The sequence below is a fragment of the Zonotrichia albicollis genome, chromosome 2 (assembly GCF_047830755.1).
Source record: "Zonotrichia albicollis isolate bZonAlb1 chromosome 2, bZonAlb1.hap1, whole genome shotgun sequence".
In the NCBI taxonomy this organism is placed as follows: Eukaryota; Metazoa; Chordata; class Aves; order Passeriformes; family Passerellidae; genus Zonotrichia; species Zonotrichia albicollis.
The window spans coordinates 50,582,041-50,604,670 of NC_133820.1; the positions used below are offsets into that span (position 1 = coordinate 50,582,041).

A 22,630-nucleotide genomic window follows, 5' to 3' on the forward strand; every position below is an offset into this window, starting at 1 on the left:
AGTTCTCTCCGGAAATGGCCGAGCCCGCCCGGCGCTGGCCCCGCCCCCTGCAGGGCCCGCCCCCTGCCGTGTGCGGGCGGGGGTCGCTCCAAGATGGCGGGCGTGCCAGCCGTGCGCATCAGCATCGAGTCGGCGTGCGAGAAGCAGGTGCAGGAGGTGGGGCTGGATGGCAGCGAGACCTACCTCCAGCCGCTCTCCATGTCCCAGAACCTGGCGCGCCTTGCGCAGCGCATCGACTTCAGCCAGGGCTCCGGCTCGGAGGAGGACGAGCCGGGCTCGGCGGGCCGGCCCTGGGCCGAGGCGGGCGAGACGGAGGATGAGGAAGGTGAGAAGGGCCGGGAGCCCGAGCCCTCCCGCCGGGATGCGGCTGCTGGAGGCCCGCCGCGCTGAGGCGGTGCCGGCCTGCGGCTCCGCGGGAGGTTGGGCCTGGCCTGCCTTCCCCCAGGGGCTGGGCACAGTGTTCGTGACTCAGCCCCAGGAAATTGGAGAGGGAAAGACAACACGACATCAAATCTGCTGTTGTCATTTCATGCCGTTATGATCTCCCTGTGGTTCAAAAATCAGCTTTACACGTACCTTTTTAATGTCCTTTGTTTTTCCTTCCTTTTGTTTTGCTTTTAGGGTTGGTAAAGTTCCAGCCATCCCTCTGGCCTTGGGATTCAGTGAGGAACAACTTAAGAAGTGCCTTGACTGAGATGTGTGTCTTGTATGACGTTCTTAGCATTGTGAAGGATAAGAAGTTCATGACTCTAGATCCAGTCGGGCAGGATCCCCTTCCTCCGAAACAAGTATGTTGTACCTAGTTGACCACTTTGTGTGGCTTGATGCTGAAGATTTTATTCCTGTGGACTTTTCTTTTTAATGTGTGATCAGTACAAAATCCATCAAAATGTTCCTTTTGATGTGCTAGTGCAGTGCTTTGAGGGTCAGAGTAAGGCTGGAAATGGGAGTTGAGATCAATTTCAGAAGCCTCTTTGCTGAAGCTTTAAGTCAAAATGCTACTTCCAACTGTATAATGGTGGTATGAAAGTAATTCTGAATAAATTACTGGACATCCAGCAAAAACAACATATCAGTTGTCTGTTAGTTTCCACTAATAATAAATAAATATTAATTCAACGTTAGTAGTAATAATAATAATAGTAATAATAGTAATAATAATAACAATAATAATAATAATCTTTCCTGAATTAAAGTGCAAGTATCTTGTTGTTTTTGGTACTAGAATCCTCAGTTTCTACAGCTGATTTCAAAAAAGAAGTCATTAGCTGGAGCAGCTCAGATCCTGTTGAAAGGTGCAGAAAGATTATCCAAATCAGTTGCTGAAAATCAGGAAAATAAGCGACAAAGAGACTTCAACTCTGAACTGCTAAGACTGAGACAACACTGGAAGCTGAGAAAAGTGGGAGATAAAATTCTTGGTGATCTGAGCTACAGAAGTGCAGGTAAACAGTAGGATCTTTTTTCACAAGAAGGGATATTTTATGAAGTTGTCTTTTTGTAACTGGAAAAAGAGATGGAATATATCTTAATAAATTATTTCAATGTGAATTTATTTATGAGACAGGTTTATAAAGGGAGAACTCTTGTTTCAGTATCAGCAAAAATATCTTGGCATCTTCAATCCAGAAAGTTTTTAAGATTTTAAAGGCTAACTGTAGTATTTTACTAAGAATTTGCTCAGAAAAACAATGCTGCATTTGCAATGTAGTTGATCAGTTGACAGGCAGACTTTGTAAATCTTTGGCTTTTATCTATGTTTGCTGTGTAAAGCATTAAAAAAACAGTGAAGATTTGGTTACTTTTTTTTTTAATCAAAGATTAGAAAATCCTAGAGTATCTCGAGTTAGAAGAGACCCAAAAGGCTTATGATGTCTCACTCCCTGCTCCCCAGAATTCACACCAGGTAAAACAAAACCATATGACTAAAGAGTGATGTTGGAGGTGGATTATTGTACCTGTTATTCCTGCAGTTGAGAAGTGATGCTGAGGATATGCCTTAATTCATGGATTACATTTAAAGGGGGTGAGCAGCCCAGGGTTCTAGAGGCCGTTATGGAGTGACAAAGTGAATGCAGATCACACAGAACTTAGGATGTAGGTACAAAGCAGGCATCAGAACCAAATGTGTTGGGTTCCTGTTGGCATTGGTGAGGGAGGGGGAGGACAAATTGAGATTTGTTAATGAAAATGCTGTAGATGTACCCCAGTCTATGTATTGTTTTTAGTTAATTTACCCTGAACTAGGTGAACTGTGCCCTGAATGAAAAAGATGTACAGCTAGGCAGATGTGGGTATCTGCTTTTATCAGTCCCTGAATGATTGCCTGTAAAGTTACCTTTTACAGTCAGAACAGGGTCATAGTTTTAAGATTTCTAGGCAAACATCATCAGAATTCCTTTAAATCAATAAGGATGTTGTACCTGTAACTACCTGCTTGCAAAACTTCACACGTTTACTTTTTGTCTTTTTTCAACCAAATATCTTTTCCTTTTTTCTCCTTCCTTGCACCTAATGACTCAATTTCAAAAAACTCTCAGCTTCCTCCCATAATTATTGAATACTCTGTGTTAACTTACTGTAAAATATTACACATTGCACAGTGGAAGATTGACATGCTGATACAGTGGCATAAGCTTTCTTATTTACCTGGGTTTTTTTAAGAAGTCATTAAAAAATGTGACTCAAGTGCAGATCTGAAGATTTGGAGACTCAGAATTACATATTCTTCCAAAACGGAAATATGAGCTTTTTATTTGCAGAAGGTGCTCAATATTTAATGTGTATGTCTTTGTCCTTCTTTCCTCAGGCTCCCTCTTTCTTCATCATGGCACATTTGAGGTGATAAAGAACACTGACATTGACCTGGATAAAAAAATACCTGAGGATTACTGTCCTTTGGATGTTCAAATTCCAAGTGATTTAGAGGGATCAGCATACATCAAGGTTTGTCAGAGAAACCTTAATAACCTAGTGGAGTTTTGTTTTAGAATTGTGTGCTTGCAACAGAGAACAAACATTAAATACTGTTCCCTCTTGCCTAGGTTTCTATTCAAAAACAAGCACCAGACATTGGTGACCTCGGGACAGTCAATCTCTTTAAAAGACCCTTGCCAAAATCAAAACCAGGTACAGCTTATATGTTGTTTTAGGAATATGCTCTCAAGGAATGAATTTGCATATGATGGTTGTTTGAAAATTTCAGCATATATCTGGGAAGAAAAGTGAATAAGATTTCCTTTATTTAAACTGAAATATTCTGTTTGGGTGCTGCCTGGGCTTTGGAAATCATGCTTTCAAAGCATGCTCCTTCAGTTTTTCATATGTGTTTCTTCAGTTCTGAAACAGAATTATTAGGGATGCATTTTGAGTATTCTGGAGCCCCTTTTGTTAGACATTAAAAGTTTGAGCCCATAACTGAAATCAAACCAAGGTGTTGTGTTTCAATCAGTTACATCCCATTAATTCAGCTGAACTAGTGATTGTTCACTCTCCACTCTGCCCATAATGCATCATTTGTGTCTGTTGCTCAAATATTTTATCTGGATCTGAAACTCTGCTGGTGGTCTCTGTGTTAATTAACAGCAGCTCACCTGGCACATAATAAATGAATTGCAGTGATTCATTTAATATGTGTCAGTATGTGAAGCTGTAAACTTTTGGGTTAAAAAGCCATCCTTTACTCTGTGAAGTTAAAAATAAACTGGCAGGATTTTATTTCACAGTTGTCTGATACAGATGCTGGTGCTGTCCTGAACATAGACAGAGTGCTGTACTATGAGGTGTTTCATGTGGTATTGAGGGTACATTATGCAGCTGTGTGCTTACTCACTCCAGAATCTCCCAAGAATTTTGGGCCTATAAACGCTGTGAAAGCACATACGGTGCAGTGAACATTACTGGGTAGTTCATCATAGAGTGAATTTAATAAAGCCAGAAGTATCATTGAAAGTAAACTAAAACTTAAGGAACAGAGGTTCATAAAGAGAGGCCTTCACAAAAGCAATGGGAATGTAATACACTGTTCCATAAGGGTGTTGCACTTCACAATATACATGTACAATATGTGCAATATAATGTGTAAAATTGAATCAAAATTAGTTTTAGTTTTACCCTCAAGTGCTTGCTTAACTGAGATAAAATTCTGATAATACTTAATTTGGGTATAAGGCACTGACTGCTTTATCTTAGTGATCACACCTGGCTGCTGCATGGTGTTTGGCATCTGAACAAAAAGGTGGCTTCTCTTTGCTCTTCCCTCCTGCAAACATTGATTTATACTTTTCAGGTTCTGCACACTGGCAGACAAAGTTGGAGACTGCACAGAATGTTCTTCTATGTAAAGAAATTTTTGCCCAGCTGTCCCGAGAAGCTGTTCAAATTAAATCACAGATTCCTCACATTGTAGTGAAAAATCAGATCATTTCCCAGCCTTTCCCAGGTAGGAAGCTTTTTAAGATGCTTAGCCTACAATTGTTTCCTTAAATACTGATTAATGTCACCTTTTTTAACGCTCTGTCCTTACAAAAGAAAAAATAAACTCCTTGATTTTCAAAGGTTTTGAGAAACAGAATTTCAGCTAATGCACAGTAGTTTCTAATGTACTCTGTTTTCCTTTGTGGTTGTTTTTTGTCAGCAGCGCTTAAAACTGTCAGATGTAATGCCATGTGCATGTGGCAGTTTGGAGCTGAGCATAAGTCATTGCTCCTGGATTGCGTGTAAGAAATTTAAGACTTGAGTTTATGAGTCCTCAAAAGCCTAAAAGCCTCTTCAGTGAGGATAATTAAACAGCATAAAGGTGGCTCACAGTCAGTGATGAATCCTCTGTTCTTACAAGGGCTACACAACCCTTTGTATCATGCAAAGAATATGTTTCTGGATTGCTTAAAATGTGTCTGATAGTTAATCACTCCTTCTTTGAGAAAGGAATGGGGTCCTGAGGACTTCTTTTTGTGTGGGATTGAGTCATAGAAATTGATGTGGAATGCATCTGGTGAGTTCACAGTTGTCAACACTTCAGTGAATATCAAGTTTTACTTGCCTTTGGTGTTGTGCTCTCCACCATCATTCTTTGATTTTTCTCTGATACAGTGAATACTTGTTGTTAAACTACTCACTGTAAAACATGAAGAAGTTCTTAGTAGCAATCTTGAAAATTGTCAGTGCTCACTTTTTAAAATCTTTTTTTTCCCATCTGCTTTGTACAGGTTTGCAGCTGTCTATTTCACTGTGTCACTCTTCCAATGACAAAAAGGCACAAAAGGCTGCTTCTGAAAAACAGAATCCAGAGGATCATCTCTATGTTCTGGAACATAATTTGCATCAACTTATCAGAGAGGTACTACATATATGGCTGAAGAGTTTTTGGGCTTTTGTTCAGCCTTCTGCCCAGTGTGTGGCCCTGGTATAACAGCCAAGTGCCACTAGAGGCCAGTCCTTCTCCATCCATTTGAGGAAGGCAGCCTGCTGCTTGGGTTTCCATGGGTTTGGGAGTTCCAGTTAATGCTTTCATGTCATGCTGGTTCTTTACTTAACCTCAGACCTGGCTACTCACTTCAGAAGAGCCACGTGAAGCTTTTCCAGTAGAGTTCATCAGTTCTGCCCTTTTTTGTGTCTAATAATGCTTACCAAGCCCTGTCAGTGAGCAAGCATCTGGTCAGCCATACCCTCATGAAGGAACAATCAATTGCCATAATAGCTTTGTTTATTTGAATGTCCACTTCTCTGCTTCAGCATCTTGGATTTTTGAATAATCTAGCATAACCTGGGGTACGAGGCTGAGGTTATCTCTCTTCAGGAAAGAAGCCCAGTTTTTCATCTCTAAGTAGAATTGAAACTGTGTTCCAGAGAGTGTTCACCTCCTTAGAGCATGGCTCTGCAAGTCATGCAGTCATGTGGAACAGTCCAGTGTTTTAAACACTGATTTAGGGTTTATGAAGCTTTTGTTCAGTGCCCACCTTTCCTGTGGATTTCCTTTACTTTGGACATACTGCTAAAACTTTCTGTACTTCAATTTTTTTTTGTCTAAAATACTTCCTTTATTTTTAAGTGACCATTCTTTCTGTCTCCATAGATGTATATAAAGAAGACTTATTAGTTGGAACTACTGCCGTTGTACCAAATTTCTGTTAGCTAGCACTTTTTTTTTCTAATTACTTTCTATAAGGTTTGAAAGATACATAAATGGAGGAAGCAAAGTATGAAGAACTGTCTTTAAAGTGCTGTCAGGCTGAAAAAGTTAAAAAGTTGCACTTTCTGAAAGCATGTACACTCAAAAAACCTGACTTAAAGCAACATATTGTAGGATACATAAGACTTCTTGCAGATACATTATTTGGTGCCTTCTTTTTATAACATCTGTTGTTGTTGCAGTGTCACAAGCAAACCCTGAGCTCAACAGTGATGCCACATCCAGCTAGTGCACCTTTTGGCCATAAGAGGATGAGACTTGCAGGGCCCCAGGCTTTTGATAAAAATGAAATCAGTTCTCTACAGTCAAATGAAGGACTTCTGGAAAAGATCATAAAACAGGCAAAGCATATATTTTTGAGACGAAGGTGGGTCACAAGATACTCGTGTTACAGTAACATGTACCATTACATAGAATACAATTGTCTATTTTAAGTGTTTTTAAAACTAGCTGCTGTTTCTTTCATGGTTAATACGGTCTTTTTTTGTAAGTCCTAAGAACCAAACATTATGAAAAAATATGAGAAAACAACATTCAGCTAGTTAAAAGAGAAAATACCAGATTTCTTTGAGATCTCTGTAACACTTGCAACATAAGCTGCTGATAATTGTCCCTACTTATCTCAAAGTGCATAAATCCTTTTTAGTATTCTTAGCAGTGCAGTAGCTAATACTGAGTAATACCACTTCAGTTGTGCTGCAGAGTGTATGAGAAATGTACAGAATAAACTGTACTTCATTAGCACCAGAACAGTGCTGAAATGGAATTTTGATGCACATGTTTCTGTTAAATCTAATAACCTCTTTGCTTCCTGAAAGCAAGATAACAGCACAAACTGCCTGGTTACTGTGTGTGGAATATGGCTTTATCTTCTAGAACTGCTCGAACCATTGACAGTCTGGCGAGTCGGATTGAGGATCCTCAGATTCAGGCTCACTGGTCCAATATCAATGATGTTTATGAATCCAGTGTTAAAGTTCTAATAACTTCTCAAGGATATGAGCAGATATGCAAGTAAGTGTGAGAATGCATGTCCTTTTAGTTGTAAAGGCATTAAGCAAAAGCAGCGTGTATTTACGTTGTGCTTTAAAGGTTTAGATTCTCTTCAGACAGACAAGTAGGAGTCTGTTATTTGTGTGTATTTGTTTTTCTGCCTTCACTGTAGGATGAACAGTAACCTTAAGAAAATGTCACCCACTTTACCCTTTAATGAAGATATCTTTAGTACATCTTTAATTAGTACAGTTTTCTCTCAAAGAAGAAATTTAAGATAAGAGTAGACACTTGGTGGTGGTGGGGTCGGGGAATTTCCTTTGACTGAATACAAAGTATCATTTGATGGTGCTGGAGTCTAAATTTCCAGTCTGGTCATCGAAAGCTAATCTGCTTAGTCCTAGCTTGGTTGCATATGTACTGAAATGCGCAACTCCTGTAATTCATGCAATAATTATGCATGTTGTTACTGAAATATGAGATTTGATGTTCCAGAAATAAATGCTTGCAGACTGACCAGCAGTGAATTCATTAATGCATCAACAGTGTTTTCTTAGAGCAGTGCTCTCTGGCTGTGATCACAGTATGGGGCAGCCTGCTGTGGGGAAAATGACTATTTGGTGCATTTCCAGTCTTCATCCCAGAGTACATAAGCTGCCCAGGTTTTGTCTGTAGCATAGAACACACCATTTTCCCCCGCATAACTGGCAGGAAACTTGGGTGTGCGGCAGGTAGAGAGCTGTGAGGCTTCCATGACCTGAGCAAATGGTAGGCCAGGTCTGGGAGCATGCCACAGAATATGTCACCTGCCATATAGAGGCAGCTGTTGTGGTGACTGATGAAACTGGAATATTTGGAGTTGCTGTCCCATTCTGTAGGCTTTGCACCATCTGTCTTAGGAATTCTTGTCAATAATTGGGTGGGATTCTGTGTTCTTAGTTTCCTGTTTTCTTAAGCGTTTTAATGCTTTTTGAATAAATATGGATCTTGTCTTCAAAGATCCATTCAACTACAGCTGAACATTGGAGTTGAACAAATCAGAGTTGTGCATAGAGATGGAAGAGTTATTACATTGTCTCATCAAGAGCAAGAACTGCAGGATTTCCTTTTATCTCAGGTAGACTCACGTATGTTATACTTCCCTTTCTCGTGATGTTTGGGAAACAGAAAGAAGTTAGAATCTCGCTTTCATCTATGTAGAAAATATTTAAAAGTTCAAATTAAGATAGTGGAGAAGGGAAGCTGGATGACTGAATTTTCACTATGTTTGTGTAGAGTCTTTAGCAACTGTTACAAAAATATATTGCCATTTTTTACTAGGGTCAGTAGTCATAGTAATTTTTCCTTCCAATTTAAAATGCATTTCTTTATGCAGCTCATTATGGGAGAAACAAGTCAGTGGTAATCATAGCAGACAATAAAGTATTCTATATATGAAACTTACTGTAGCTAAGTTTTTAATGAACCCACAATTACTGTCATTTCAACATTGTCTGTTAATGCTCACTTTGCATCTGTTGTTACTAAATCAGCTGATACTTGAATGAACTCTTGTTTTCTTAACTGCTTAGAGCAACCTGCTGGTTTTATTCAGAAGTAACAATCTCCCCACTATGCATTATAAATAGTCAAATACAGGTCTTTAATAACAGTGGTTTACCTGTTGCAGTTACATAAAACTCCATGACACAGAAAACAAGTTGAAACAGATTCTGCTGAGGTCGTGTCTTTTTGCTCAAGTGTTGTCAGACTTGTTCACAGAGAACTGCTGAATGGTGCTGGACACTTCCTTGTTACGAGGGTTAAGTCATGATACAGGAAAACAGTAGCATTTAAACTCCTAAGCTGTTAGAACTCAGTGCTTACACTTGAGCATTAATGGAGATAATCATGGACCTCAACTTTTTATTCTGAATTTTTTCTGCTAATACTTTCTCTTATTTTTATATATTTTACAGCAGAAGTCTTGTTTCTGTTGAAATGGAAGATTGTTTGCAAACTAATTTTCTGAGACCTAAATAAAGATTTTTGTAAATTGATAGCATCATTTAAAGCATCATTTAATCATTTAAATTTACATATAAGAGCATATACCAATGAAAAATTCATTTAACTGCATAATAGGGTGGTCTTCTTTTCTGTGGAGGAACTAGTCTAAATTCAAATAACACAAAGTTCTACCATCATATTAAAAAAAGTTCTCTGAAAGTAGAGAACTTAGTCTTTATAAGTAAAAGAACTTACTTTTATAAGTAATTATTGTACAGAAAACTGGCTTGCTAAACTACATAAGCAATTCTTTCTATGGTCTGCAAATATTGAACAGAAAACAAACCTCTTGTTATGTTTCAGATGTCACAGCACCAAGTACATGCAGTTCAGCAGCTTGCAAAAGTTATGGGCTGGCATGTGCTGAGTTTCAGTAGCCACGTTGGTCTGGGGCCAGTGGAGAGCATTGGCAATGCATCAGCAATAACTGTCGCATCACCAAATGGAGACTATGCCATTTCAGGTATGTTCCCTCTTGCAAACAGAACTCAAATCTTTCTGAGAGCATGTATGTTTGTAGAATATTTTGCTATAAATTGATAATATGCTTTAAAAGTCTACGGACTATCTGTTTTGTGTATGGAATTGACATCTAAATAGAATAGAATCAACACCTTGCCCAGGAAGCCACTTAATATAAACCTGATTTAATTTACACAGGCTTGAAAATATTTCTTATAGTCACTGTGGAAAATTATATGTATTATATGAATACATTATTTCAATATATTATTTTGATAAATATTATGTAAATATTTGTTTATAATATATATTATTATAGATAATTAGTTATATGTATTATTATTAGCATAGAAAAAAGCAATTACAGAAACCATCAGGATCCTGAGAGAAGAGAACAAGATAAACAACAGGATCACAACTCCAAACTTAGGGAGAACAGTTTGGTCTCTTTAGGGATCTTTTTGAAAGAATCCTATGGGATATGATCCTATGGGATGGAAAGAAGAGGGGTCCAGGAGTGCTGTTATTATTGTTTTCAGGGGTCACCTCTTTCAAGCTCAAGTATGGTTATTCCTAATATTCAGGAAGTTGTGCAAAGGTGACAGAAGGCCTGTGTGTATGAACAAGGAGCCCATGGCTGAACTCATGACATAGGAAGGAAGCTCCAAGAGATTATCCCTCCCAGGACAACTACTTATATAGAGAGACTATCCAAGCATGCATTGATAAGGATAGGAAAGCTTAAGGGTAGGACAGGAATCTGGTGAGGGATGTACAGGGCAGCAAGAAGAGCTTCAACAGGTATGTCAGCAGCAAAGGAAGGATTAGGGAAAATGTGGGACTGCTGTTAAATAGAGAGAGTACCTGGTGGCACAGGACATGGAGGAGGCCAAGGTTCTCAGTACCTTCTTTACTTTGGTCTTAAGATTGGCCTTCAGAAATGGATCTGTGAGATTCAGGGCGCATTTTGGAGCAAAGATTCATCCTCAGTAGTGGAAGACCAGGTTAGAGAACCTTTGAACAGATGTAGGCATATACAAGTTCATGGGACCAGGTGGGATATATATCCATGGCTGCTGAGGATGTTGATTGATGTCACTGCAAGGCCACTCTTGATCCTAAAAGGCCAGGCTCAGGAAGGGCTCCTGAGGACTGAAAGAAGGCAGATGTTGCATCCTGTGTTCAAGAAGGAAAATGTGGGGAACTGCAGTCTGATCAGTCTCATTGCAATTACTGGGAAGGTGAGTTGGAAAAAAATAGTCTCAGAAGAATTCTCCAAACTTACTGTGGAGAACATGGTGATGAGGAGTAGTTGGCATCAATTTGTGAAAGAGAAATTATGTTCAATCAGCCTGATAGTTATCTCTTTATAGAAGGTAAGCTTGATAGATGGGGGAAAAGCTAGGTGGTACCTCTGTAACTGTTCATTTAAAAAGCCAACACACACCAGTCCCCAGCATGAAAACACGGAAACCCATCCAAGCCAGTGAAGCACCACCACCCCTCCATTAGTCTCACAGAATTTTGTGATTAAAATTAACTGCCTAATGACTTAGATCCTGTCTCTTAGAGAGAAATCCACTAGAAACAATATGTTTTTCAATAGAATAGTGGGGAATACATCCAAAGAAAGAATGAGCAATGAAGCCTTTGCCCTTCCTGGCATCATTGGGGAAAAAGAAATGCATTTGTTAGGTGAATATTTTGGGGTTTATTAAAAGTTTCTCTGTCTTGAGCTAACCAAGAACCTGCAGTGTGAAAGCGACAAAATCATAGAGAATTGGGAGATGAGAGAGAAAACCCAGAGAAAAAGCTTTGAGAAAGAAAGGAAGAGAAGTTCCCTTGTTTGCTTTCAGCATGTTTGGAATTGAGTAGGAGTACACAGGGAAGAATATTCAGTATGAGGAATGCCTCCAGTGTAAAAGTGCTCATGGAGATCTCCTTTCCCCGCAGTCCGTAACGGCCCCGAAAGCGGCAGCAAAGTCATGGTTCAGTTCCCACGGAGCCAGTGCAAGGATCTCCCCAAGGGCGACGTCCTGCAGGACAGCAAGTGGAATCATCTCCGGGGGCCGTTCAAGGAGGTGCAGTGGAACAAAATGGAAGGGCGGAACTTTGTGTATAAGATGGAACTCCTCATGGCTGCCCTAACTCCTTGCTAGTGAAGCATCAGCCTCTCTCTGAGGGCTTTGAGGTGTCTCTGTGCAATGATAACTTCCAGTGCTGCAAAGGGAAATGGGAGCTATGGGCCAATACAAGAAAGCAAAATCAAATTTATTTCCTGTACAGAAATAACCATTTTGGTATTTGTAATAAAACCTTTTTTGGTGGCATATAAAATACATACAGTTTTTTGTAAAGGTTCCTTTCAGCTGTATCTTTGAAATTTGCTGTGTCCTGAGTGACATAGATGAGTAATTAATGTGTTTTTTGTTTATAAAATTAAATTTGGTAATCCTTGAGTTGACACATTCTTGAGTTGGAATTTTTGTACATTCATGGGGATTCTGGGTGACTCCTTTCTTTTTGAGAAATATGTTTACTTAGGAGTTTGAGAGTGTTACAAAGTCATTGCCTGCAGCAAAGTCTTTGCTCTCTGATGGCCTGTGTTATGTTGACTACTTTGCTTGCTTTTTGAGCTTGTTTTTTACAAGAATATAGAGGAAAGGGCCTTACTTGGCTGGCAAAGTTCTGACAATTTTAGTTTGTGGGTGGCTTGTGACTTAGTGGCTGGAAAGAAGGAGGTAACTCTCATGCAGTGAACCTGCACACTTGAGCATCTGGGTCTTCCTTCTGCATTCTCCATGATTGATTATTATCTGGGGAAATAACAATATCTTCCCGAATATCAGCTCTCTTGAGTTCTTTCAAAACAAAAAAGTCACTTTTTTATAGTTTTGGTTGTAATTGTAGCCTTCTTGAAACATAGTATGGTGTTCAACAACAAAGCTTTCATTTTGTTTGGTATTTAAGTGCTAAGGGTCTTTTTGCAACCTGTCTGTGTAAACTGGTTCATACTCATGTCTGTATTGTCCTATGAGGTGTCTGTCTATATGTATATATATGAACTTCTTGCACATAAACATGATCAAATTGAGCATCACACTTCCATGGTGACAGTTGTTATTTTGTGGTATTCTCAAGTATAAAGAATAATTGTAGGAAAATAAGCAGCAAGCTGCTGCTCAGCAGGTATCCAAAGCAGTTCTTGTACTTATATTGGTGTTGGCCAGCATGAAGCATCTTGTTCCAGTTCATGTGAGTACTTCCTTCTGTGTGACTGAACTAAGGGAGAGAAAGGGGTTTTCTTTCAGGTGCTCATGCGTTACCCAGGACAACTGATGAAAATTAACTGATTAAAGCCCAAGTTGAAAATAAGTCTCTTGATCTTGAAGCCCTGTGATGCCAGGTCCTGTGTTGCTGTGCCAGCAGACACTGTGTGATTACAGGCAGAGGGGGAGTTGTTTCTTGGTGAACAGTTCAGCCAACATGCATTCATGCATCTGACTAGATGAGGCTGTTCTGACTCCTGCTAACACAACAAATCTCTTATTAGAAGATGAGTCCATGAAACTTGGACATGTCTTTATGCTTTATTGTTCTTAACCTAAATTGACAGGTCTGCATGTAGCAATAGCCTTTTCATCAAGTTCTTAGTTACCAAGTAATCAGATCAGTGTGGAGCTATTACAATCTCATGGTTGCAGGACTTCTCTCCTGAATAGGATGTCTCCTGTGTTGCAGAACAGCAAGCTCTGCATGTTAGCATGAAAACACTTGTCAAGACTTCTAGGTCTAGCTGAAAAAAGAATAATAATAATAACAACATCAAAAAAAGTGTTATTGGAGATCTGGAGAGTCAGCATTTTGGTGCTGAATACACAGGGATTCCTAATTTATTGGAAAACAGACTGATTAGACATCTAACAGAGAGATAGCCTTGAAACTTGGTAGTGCATCTTTGAATATGAAATGATGACATTAGTGAATTATTAAGGCTTTTTCAATTGATTGTCAAAGCAATTTGGTGAACTTGGACATCTCTTTAATTGAAGTATAAAAGTAAAATGCCTTAATCCCTTTGATCATCTAGAATGCTGCAAAATTAAATTTGCCGTTTTTCCACAGGGAGTTTACAAGTACAGTAAGAACAGCTGTTAGTTTCTGAGTTTCTACTGTAACAACCTTCCATAAAACTTTAGATGCTCCAGAGTAGCAAGAAACTGCTACAGTTTAGCCTCACATTCTGTACCTCAAATATTGACCTTAATAGTGGCAAACAGCATTTTCAGGAAAATGTATTTTTTAAGTAACGTTACCTGTGTAGAGTAAGCATGTTTAATTGTGGGTAAAAATTTTGTGTGAGGAATTGTCTGTAAAGAGAGCCATATACAGATTAACTGTACTGGATGTTGTCTCTGAATACTGTTTGAGTCCCTGCTATTCATATGAGATATTACTGCCTAAAAGTGAAGTTGGCACCAGGTTTAATGGCCAAGGATTGGGTGCCTGAAGTTGCAGTGACTTCAGCCAAGCTGAAAGATGTAGAAAAACTCTGCTGGTTGTAAAATTCTTTAGTAGTAGTACATTTTAAACTGAAGAATTTTAAGTGTTCATTTCCTGCTTTCCTGCCAGCTTTCTAACATTGTGGTTTAAATGTGTGTGTGACCTCTGCAGTCACAGCAATGCACTGGAATGGTCATTCATGTCTGGATATGTTTGCTGACTTCCTCTGGCAATTGGAGTGTTCAGGTCAGTGTTAGCAGGTAATAGTGGTTTTATGTGTAAGCTGCACTTTTTGTAATTCCTAGCTCTGGCAGAGCACCTGCTGTGTATTCAGCTCAGCCTAATACCTAGCTTCACATTCCACGTGCTTTAATGCTTTTTGCCTTAAAAGTCTAAGATTCTTTCAAAGTCTAAGATTTAGGGCTCAAAAGGAACCCCTAACAATGTTTTCCATATTCTATAAGCATACTTTACCAAGTAATTCAAGTTTGGTGATTGAAATAGATGCAGTTTCCCTGCTGTCAAAGACACAAAAATGGACAATGAAAGTTTAAAGCAGAGAATTGGAATAAACTGTTACTTGTCTGCTGTATCTGATACTTACCTCATTTCTCACCTTTTTTGACCTATTCTAGATGTAGGAAGGAGCAAACAGCTGAATCTGGTACCTCAGTTAATGAGTGGGAGAGAGGCCCTTGGCACTACAGATGGCCAGCACAGTGTGGGATGGTTTAAAGGTACTGAGCACAAGATGCTTTGGCTTGTTTGGCACCTACCTGCATCGTTACTCACTTGGTGAGACATTCCCTGAATGTTTTTCTAAATGGAGCCCACAGTACCTCTGCACTTGAGCATCCCAGTGCCTGACCAGAGGCAAAGCTCTGTCAGCCTGTCCTGTAAAAGGTTTTTGCAAAGTAGTGAGACAAAGTGTGGAAAAGGCAGTAGCAGCAGTTTGACCCAAACAGCAACGTGGCAATCTACAGGTGCAGACTAGTCCACGATGTCTTCCAAGTTCAAAGTTTATTTCACACTGCAAAATTCTCATTACAAAAGCAAAACAGAATAATTTGGAACTCGGTCAGTTTACTGCTTTCTCACTGACAAACAGAAATGTTATTTCACCCCACAGATCTACAGGTGGAGAATTGCAATCCGTGCAATATGCAGATTCAAGAAAACATTAGTTGGGTAACTTGATGTTTTCTTACAATATAGGGAAAGCAAAGGTGGCTTCTCAACAGGAGCAATTTTAGAACGGTATTTGTAAATACTGTATTTCAAAGACATGCTGTTACAACTTTTTTCTCAGATAGATTGTTCAGCACTGGGCTAAGTTTGCAAAGGACTTGACATCTTTTACAACAAAGCTGTTTAGTATTTTGTCACCCCAACTGGTGTGTGTCACTGTTTTACCTGACCCCTCTAATCTTCATGGACAGTGTTCTCTTTAGTGCCTGCCTGCACTGTTCCTTGTGCAATCACCTGTTCTAGTAATGTCATAAAATGTGTGTTAACATCCATCCTGGGGCAGTGTAAACAACTGCGGGAAACACAAGTGGGAGAACTTTGACCAGCTCAGCGTTCTTTCAAAGTCAGTTTTGTCTCATGAAAAATTGCAGTTTGTCTTCAGAGCTTTAGCAAGTTCCTTACACCCAAAAGCAGCAGCATAGGTGCAATAAACAGGATTCAGTGCTTGCAATTAATTTTTTAATGTAATACTGTAATTAGATATTTAATTTATTATGTTGATGGATACTAATGACCACTCTGTAATAGGAGACTTGCTGTATCCAAAATGCAAGTGTCCTTCAAGACCATGGTAATTTCCTTTATGGACTGATCTTAGAGGCTTGGTTGGTTGGTTGTTTTTAAGAGTGGTAGAGGCTCTAGATTTTATTAGCTAGCCACAAAAATGTGTTCATGCTCAGCATGAAACCCTACTCTTTTTTACTCTGACCTTGACTAGCAGAACTGAAAACTTAACAGGTTGAAACAGCTCCATCAGACACTGCTGGTTTAATTAATTTGCAAGTCAGGATGTTTCTGCAGTAGTCACAAACATTTTACCTTCTAGGTTTGTTCTTGCTTTCTTGGCCAACACTTTCTCCTGAGGTAGAATTGTTATTTTTATTATGATACAGTCCTTGGCTAACACTCAATGGTTTCCAGTTCAATTTCTTCTGTTGTACTTGCTGTAAATGAAAGGATATTATTATTGATTGGCAAATGGATTGGAAGGCCAACATTCCAAAATTAACTGTGCCAAGACATTTTTAACTTTTTAATATTAGCTTAAGCTTTCTCATCTAAAATTAGGTTTTAAATACATATTTTCAAAATATTTAACTGTATAAAGAGCTTCTCACAATCTTTAAAGTGACGATTTCTTCCACTACAAGGCTAAATGCACTAAGAAAACGAAGTCCATAGGGACCCTTCTTATATCTCCATGACTTCTGAACAGAGGGCTCTTCTGAGATGGAATTGGGGCTGAAATTAGGTCTCTGCTTTGGACCATTTCCTGGGAGATCACACAAGTTTCTAGAACTGTGCTTTCCTGAACTCTGCCATATGTTACATGAATATGTCTATTCAATTCAGCTCTGTGGGAAGACTGGCTTCAGCTGGAGGAAGAGGCTTTATCTAAACAAAATCCTGTATATTCTAGCATGATAGGCAAGTTTTCAGTAGCTACAGAAGCTTGTGAGTGGTATATGCACCATGAAAACAGCAGCAACACTTAAGAGCCATATGTGAGCAACAGAAAGGAAGAGGCAGCTCAAACCAAGTTAATTTCTTCTTCTATTAGGTTTTGCAGAGTTCACACAAAGTCTGGGCCATGAATCTTAGGATGCTTGAGTGTCTCTGTTGTTCCAGTAAAATACTGGTAGCTAGGCTGCTTGTTGTAATGTAGCACTTATAGAAGAAATACAGACCTTTTACATAGAGGGCAAGAAACCATGAGGGGATCTGCACTTACAAAGAAGGCAGGTAAACATTTGAAATATTTTGAAGTGTTAAAGGAAACCTCCTATTTCAAAGATGTGCCTAAGAGCTTGATCCCAGGCTCATAACATGCACGTTGTCTTTCTGCCTAGGCCAAATATCCCTGGCAGTAGCTTGGAAATTTCTTCTCTAATATGTCCCTTCAGTGTAGCTCTTGTGTTCCCTTGACCTGCTTTTCATGACTGTTATTTTCAGTGTCAGGTTTTGACATTACTCAGTGTTCATTGGAGTCTGCAACTGGACCAAAAGTGAACAGATGAAGAGGGGGTTTGAGAGGAGGAGATGCAATCCTCCATGAGGATTGAACTGAAATAGGGGCCACACCCAAGGGTCAATTGATTATTTTCCCCGAGGATACACCTTGCTGATGTGAACTCAGAGAGTTGCTGATGCTCTTGACTTTGTCTCCTGCCCTTTGACGGGGGGTTTTTTCAGCTCTGGCCTTTTCTCCCCAAGTTTTGCAATCAGCAATGTTGGGAAGTATTTTATTATTTCTAATGTGAAACAAATAAGGTAGCTGTCCTGTGGATTGTTCTTCAACTGAACACCTGTTATTCAGTAGCCTCAACTAGTAAGGAGGTAGAACAGGACAACTGATCTGAGCCCTTCAGTCTTGTTTCTCAGTGGCCCTATTTATCACCACCATGGTACAAATTTTAGGCTCAAATTTCAGGCTTGAAGACCCTATACCCTGACCACATTTTTAGAGAAATACCTGTTAGTTTGTGTGTTGTCTTCTTCTGAAATAGGTGCAGAGATTTATTACACAGCCACATGAGGCAGATTAGAATGGCAGATACCGCAGCGAGAAATGTGAAGAGAACTGCTACAAAATGCAAATCTTCATAGATAATCTCTGTAGGGAAAATGGAAAAAATAATATTATAAAATTGATTACAAGCAGATTGATGCTTAAACACAGGGTAAAGCCAAGAAGTCCCATCTAGTTTGTACCGTAAACATTGACTATGATGGTGCCATAGGCATTGGTTCCGTGCTCCTCCATTACAGTGACAAAATAGTAGCCAGCATCTCTCATGCCCACATTCCGAAGCTGTATAGAGCCATTTTCAAAAGTAGTCACTCTGTCCTTGTAGACTGTGGATATGTTGACAGAATTCCCACTTCTCCACTCAACAATGCTGGTGGTGCCCCAGCTTGACACATGCTTCCACTCAATGGTGGCCACGCCTCGGCAAGAGTATTCAACTGAGAGGAGGATGTTTTGTGCCACTGTTGCATTGATGTTGGGTTGTGGGACCACTAAGGATACTCCTCCGGGAGCTGAAAGACAAAGGAGAGTGATGAGTCTGGAGGTGATGCTGCACCAACTGTCCAGGGGAGGTTGGGACCTCTGGATCCTGGTGATTCATCCTACCTATCTCAGCGATCTGTTTTAAGAGAGGATAGATGATGCTTTTCAATAGCTTCTTCTTTCTTCTTTCCATAAAAGTAACACACATACTTGAAGACTACGTACACATTTATAATTTGTGATAGCAAAAATCCTTCCACCATAGTGGACAGGTATTTGCATGTGTTTCAATGTTTTAACACCCACATAGAAAGGGATTTTGGATAAGCATAACATTTTCTGAAAACTGAGCAAAACTGAGCAATGTTTTTTTGTTCATCAGTAACTAGCTTCCTTTAAAAATCCTGCATTTACATGGAAAGTTTAGTTGCCATGTCCAAGGTAATCTATCATATTCATTAACTACCATCCCTCAAAAGCAAGAATGTAGTAGGCATAAGCATGTGAAGTCTTGGCAGGGACCCTGTCATGTTTTCAGGATGTGTAATGAACATTAGAAATATCAGCTTCTTAAAGGCCACCAGTTAATAAGCCAGTGCAGATAAATCACATGTATCCAAAGGTACGCAGTCCCTGAGAAGCCAGGGACTTCATGTTCCTGATGATATCTGGGCAAAAATGCATATAAAAGAATATTTAATTTTCATCTTCTTCCTCCTGATGTGATTATGGAGCTGTTTGTTACACTGTAAAACTGAACTGACAGCTTAGTTTAATGTGTAACTGCAATCATTTCTGCTTGCATTTGGTGTTTCTGCATGAAGATTTGGATGAACACCAACACTGGAGCTTTAGCTGGTATACATTTTTTCTTTTGATTAATGGCTTCTCTGAGACCCTTGGCTAAAGACTGAAATCCTGTTATCTACCCACAAAAATCAAAGCAGACAAAAGGCAGATAAAGCACACAGTAAGGCTGAATGCCTTTTCCTGGTTTGGCTTGGAGCAGCTCACCTGCTCTACTCCCTTACTGTGGGAACAGCCTGACTGCAAGAGCAAAATGAAAAAGTGCTGACCTGTAAATGTCTGTAACACAGTGGGGGAGTGAGAATGAGACCCTCAGCTACACTGCATGAGTGCAAAGCAGGACACCTGGGGATGATCCTGGAGGTTCTGCAGAGTCTTCAGGGATAAGAATGATAAGGAAAGGCAAAGAAAAAAATCTCCAAGGGAAAAAAAATTGAAAAAAATCTTAAAATAAGAGCCCTCCACAGCTACCACAAAAGGAAGAGATGGGTGAATTACAACCTGACTTCACTGTATTTGGGATCTGTAGCAGAATTCACTAACTCTGCTGGTCAGGATAAGGTAGGGGAGCTCAAGAAGCCAGTTCAGTTCCCAGGCTCTCATCTACGGTACCAAGTTAGACCTAGGCCTTTTGCAAGATAACATTCCTGGGCTCCCCCTTTCATGAGCATTGTCCATACTCATGCTGCCCAGTCCCCCTGCAGGAAGATCATGCTTTCTGGGCAGCTCAGTGCATCCTCAGCTGAGCTGTGGTCTGCTGTTCAACCTGTGTGCAGGAGAGACTAACCAGAGCTGTGAAAACGAGGTTTGTGCCAGCTACAGAAACAGAACAGCCGGGAACCTCTGGTAATCGCTGCAAATTGTTCCAATTGTTTTCTGGTCCGTGTGTTTATTTAAAGCCCTTTCCCACTGTTTCTGACCAGGCAGGAGCTGAGTGTCTCCCCTCAGTGACCCTTTCATGTTTTTCAGAGGCTTTGTTTTGAATATGCAATTGCAAAATAAATGTAAAAAAGAGGGAATTAAAATCTTTCCATTAAATGATTTGCAAACATGTTCTGTCCCTATCTGGTATGCAAATCTAAAAAAGGCAGTGCAGTATCTATCTAACCATTCAAAAACATTTTTAGTAGGCAGTGTGCCTAGATCACCTGAACCAGTCTATCCACCAGGCTGGAGAGCAAACATCACACCCACATGCAGCACCCTACGGAAGGTGACTGCACTGCTGCCCTCAAAACCAGCCCCTTCACACCCAGTAAAACACGCACCCAGGAGAAGCGCTTACAGGGACTGCTCTGAGCTCACGGAGTTTGCCGTCCTGGCACACTGCTCTACTCCGAAGTATTTGCCTGGCCAAGAGTCAAGGTGGGAAGTGCGGCTCTGCCTACCAGACCTGGCCGCGGCTCCGCAGCTGGGCCGGCAGTGTGCCGGGCAGTGAGTGGGAATCAAAAAGGCTGGCGGGGCCAGCAGGAGCTCTGAACTGGGGGACAGCTCTTACACGGGCCTCTGAAACCCTGCGGGCTGCTTCTCCACCCTTTGGTGTCCTGCTTGCGCGTCGCTTCTCTCGGTGGAGTGCCATGACCGAACCACACTCGCTGGCTGGCAGCAGCCTCCCTCAGGCCCCTCCGGGACAGGACAGCACGGCTCCCTGAGGCTGCCCCATCCCCACTCACCCGCCGTGGGGTGCTGGGTCAGAACCCACCTGCCCTCCTCACCGCCGCGTTTCCCAGTTAGACACCCCTCGGGCTGACTAACCGGGTTGTTTCCCCCTCCACGCCTTGTTCCCTCGATCGCTGGAAAAGCAGCGGGGGCACGGCGGCTGCTGGGGCCGCCCCGGCCGGAGCGGGGTGAGGCCGGGCCGTGGGGCGCTGCTCCCGCGGCTCGCTGCTCCCGCTCGGCTCCCCCGCTCCCTCCGAGCGGCAGAGGCGGGGACGAGCCTCCCCTGACCGTGTCAGGGAGAGCAGCGATGCCTGACTGAGCCTCGGTACGTCCCGTCCCCGTCCCTCCCCAGCCGCTCCCTGTTGCGGACGGGCCGGGCAGAGCGCTGGCCGCGGCCGGGGGTCGGCGGGCGCTCTGCACCGCCCGCGGATTCCGGGCTGATCCGGGGCTGAGCCGGGGCTGAGCCGGGGCTGAGCCGGGGCATCGCGGCGAGGAGCAGCAGGGAAGAGCCGGTGAGGAAGCGGGAGAGGCAGGGACGGAGCCCGACACTTACTCTGCAGAGCCCACCCGGCGGCCAGGCAGAGGGTGACGGTCCCCACGACGGCGCTCCGGCCTCGAGGGCCCTGCAGCGGTCCCATCAGCGGGAAGCCGATGCCCCAGGGGTTGCATTGAAGTGGCTGGGCCGGCCGGCGCGGCCCGAGCCCGGGGGCTGCCTGCCCCAGAGGCCTCTCCCTCGCTTCTCTCCCTCCTCCTCCTCCCGCTCCCGCCGCGGCGCCGGGGCTGCTCCAGCTCCCCCCGCAGCGGCCCCCGGGCGCTCCCCGCTCACACCCCGCCATCTCCCGTCCGGGCTGGAGATGCCATTGGCTGAGGAAGGGAAGGCGCTGCCCGGCCGCCGGCCATCGCCCAGCCGGGAAATGAGCGCGATGGGCGCAACCCTGCCCGGCCCTGCCGTGCCCGGCCGGAGCCTGGAGCTGGGAGCCGAGCCCAGGATCGGTACATCGGGCCGAGGAGGTTGGTTTTAAGTGTGGTTGGGCATCTGCAAGGGAAATTTCACTTCAGGGTGCTAAAACTGACTTTTTTTTGCTCCAAGAAGTCTGATGATGATGCAGATGAGACAGGGATGGGGGGAAAGCTGGAGAGCAGCATCTCTGTGTCCCCAGAGATCGTCTCAGGTGACCACGCTGGAAAATGAACCTGGTTCCCATCCCACTGTAGCCGGCACATGCACTAGGTGCTCCTCTCTCCCTTCTATTATCGTCCAGAGGAGGTCCCCAGCAATCCTTGTGCTTCTTTCAGAAGCACCGGACAGTGTGAGATAGTGGGAAACATGATTAGAAAACACAAAAGCATCCCAATACTGAAAATTCATCCTTCCTCAGAGGCATTCCTGTATATATATACACCCTTCTGACCAGGGAAAGAGTTATACACTGGATCAGCCTTTTTGCAATTTTCCATTCTCTTCCTTGCATTTCCCTCTCCTCAAGTTTTCTTTAGTAGAGTTGTGGAATAAAGAGAGAAGTTTCAGCGTGCTGGTCAGGGCAGGCTCCTCAGGGTGAGTGGAGGAGAGGACAATCACCCAGGCAGGGAGGGACAGCGGCGATCTGCCCGAGCCACCTGCGCTGAGCAGCCACTTTCCCCCTGCACTGTATGGTTTGCATGCAGGTTTTACATGCAGGTTTCCTTATGAACAGGTGATTCCCACA

At 42.1% G+C, this 22,630-nt stretch overlaps 2 protein-coding genes across 2 annotated transcripts; one reads left to right on the forward strand and one right to left on the reverse strand.

Annotated features, from left to right (window-relative positions):
* Positions 1 to 34: 34 nt before the first annotated feature.
* MED17 (mediator complex subunit 17) lies at positions 35 to 12,158 on the forward strand. The gene is made up of 12 exons (XM_005495729.4): positions 35 to 325; positions 622 to 788; positions 1,226 to 1,445; positions 2,810 to 2,946; positions 3,045 to 3,129; positions 4,289 to 4,441; positions 5,208 to 5,338; positions 6,373 to 6,557; positions 7,067 to 7,204; positions 8,183 to 8,300; positions 9,536 to 9,695; positions 11,648 to 12,158. The coding sequence occupies exons 1-12, from the start codon at positions 94 to 96 to the stop codon at positions 11,851 to 11,853; spliced, it is 1,932 nt and encodes a 643-aa protein (XP_005495786.2). The 5' UTR covers positions 35 to 93; the 3' UTR covers positions 11,854 to 12,158.
* Positions 12,159 to 12,331: 173 nt separating this feature from the next.
* On the reverse strand, positions 12,332 to 21,895 carry VSTM5 (V-set and transmembrane domain containing 5). The gene is made up of 4 exons (XM_005495731.4): positions 21,478 to 21,895; positions 18,158 to 18,487; positions 17,919 to 18,059; positions 12,332 to 16,389 (listed from the first exon to the last, which is right to left on the reverse strand). Exons 1-4 carry the CDS (start codon positions 21,758 to 21,760, stop codon positions 16,346 to 16,348), a joined length of 798 nt encoding a protein of 265 aa, XP_005495788.2. The 5' UTR covers positions 21,761 to 21,895; the 3' UTR covers positions 12,332 to 16,345.
* Between the last annotated feature and the right edge of the window lie 735 nt (positions 21,896 to 22,630).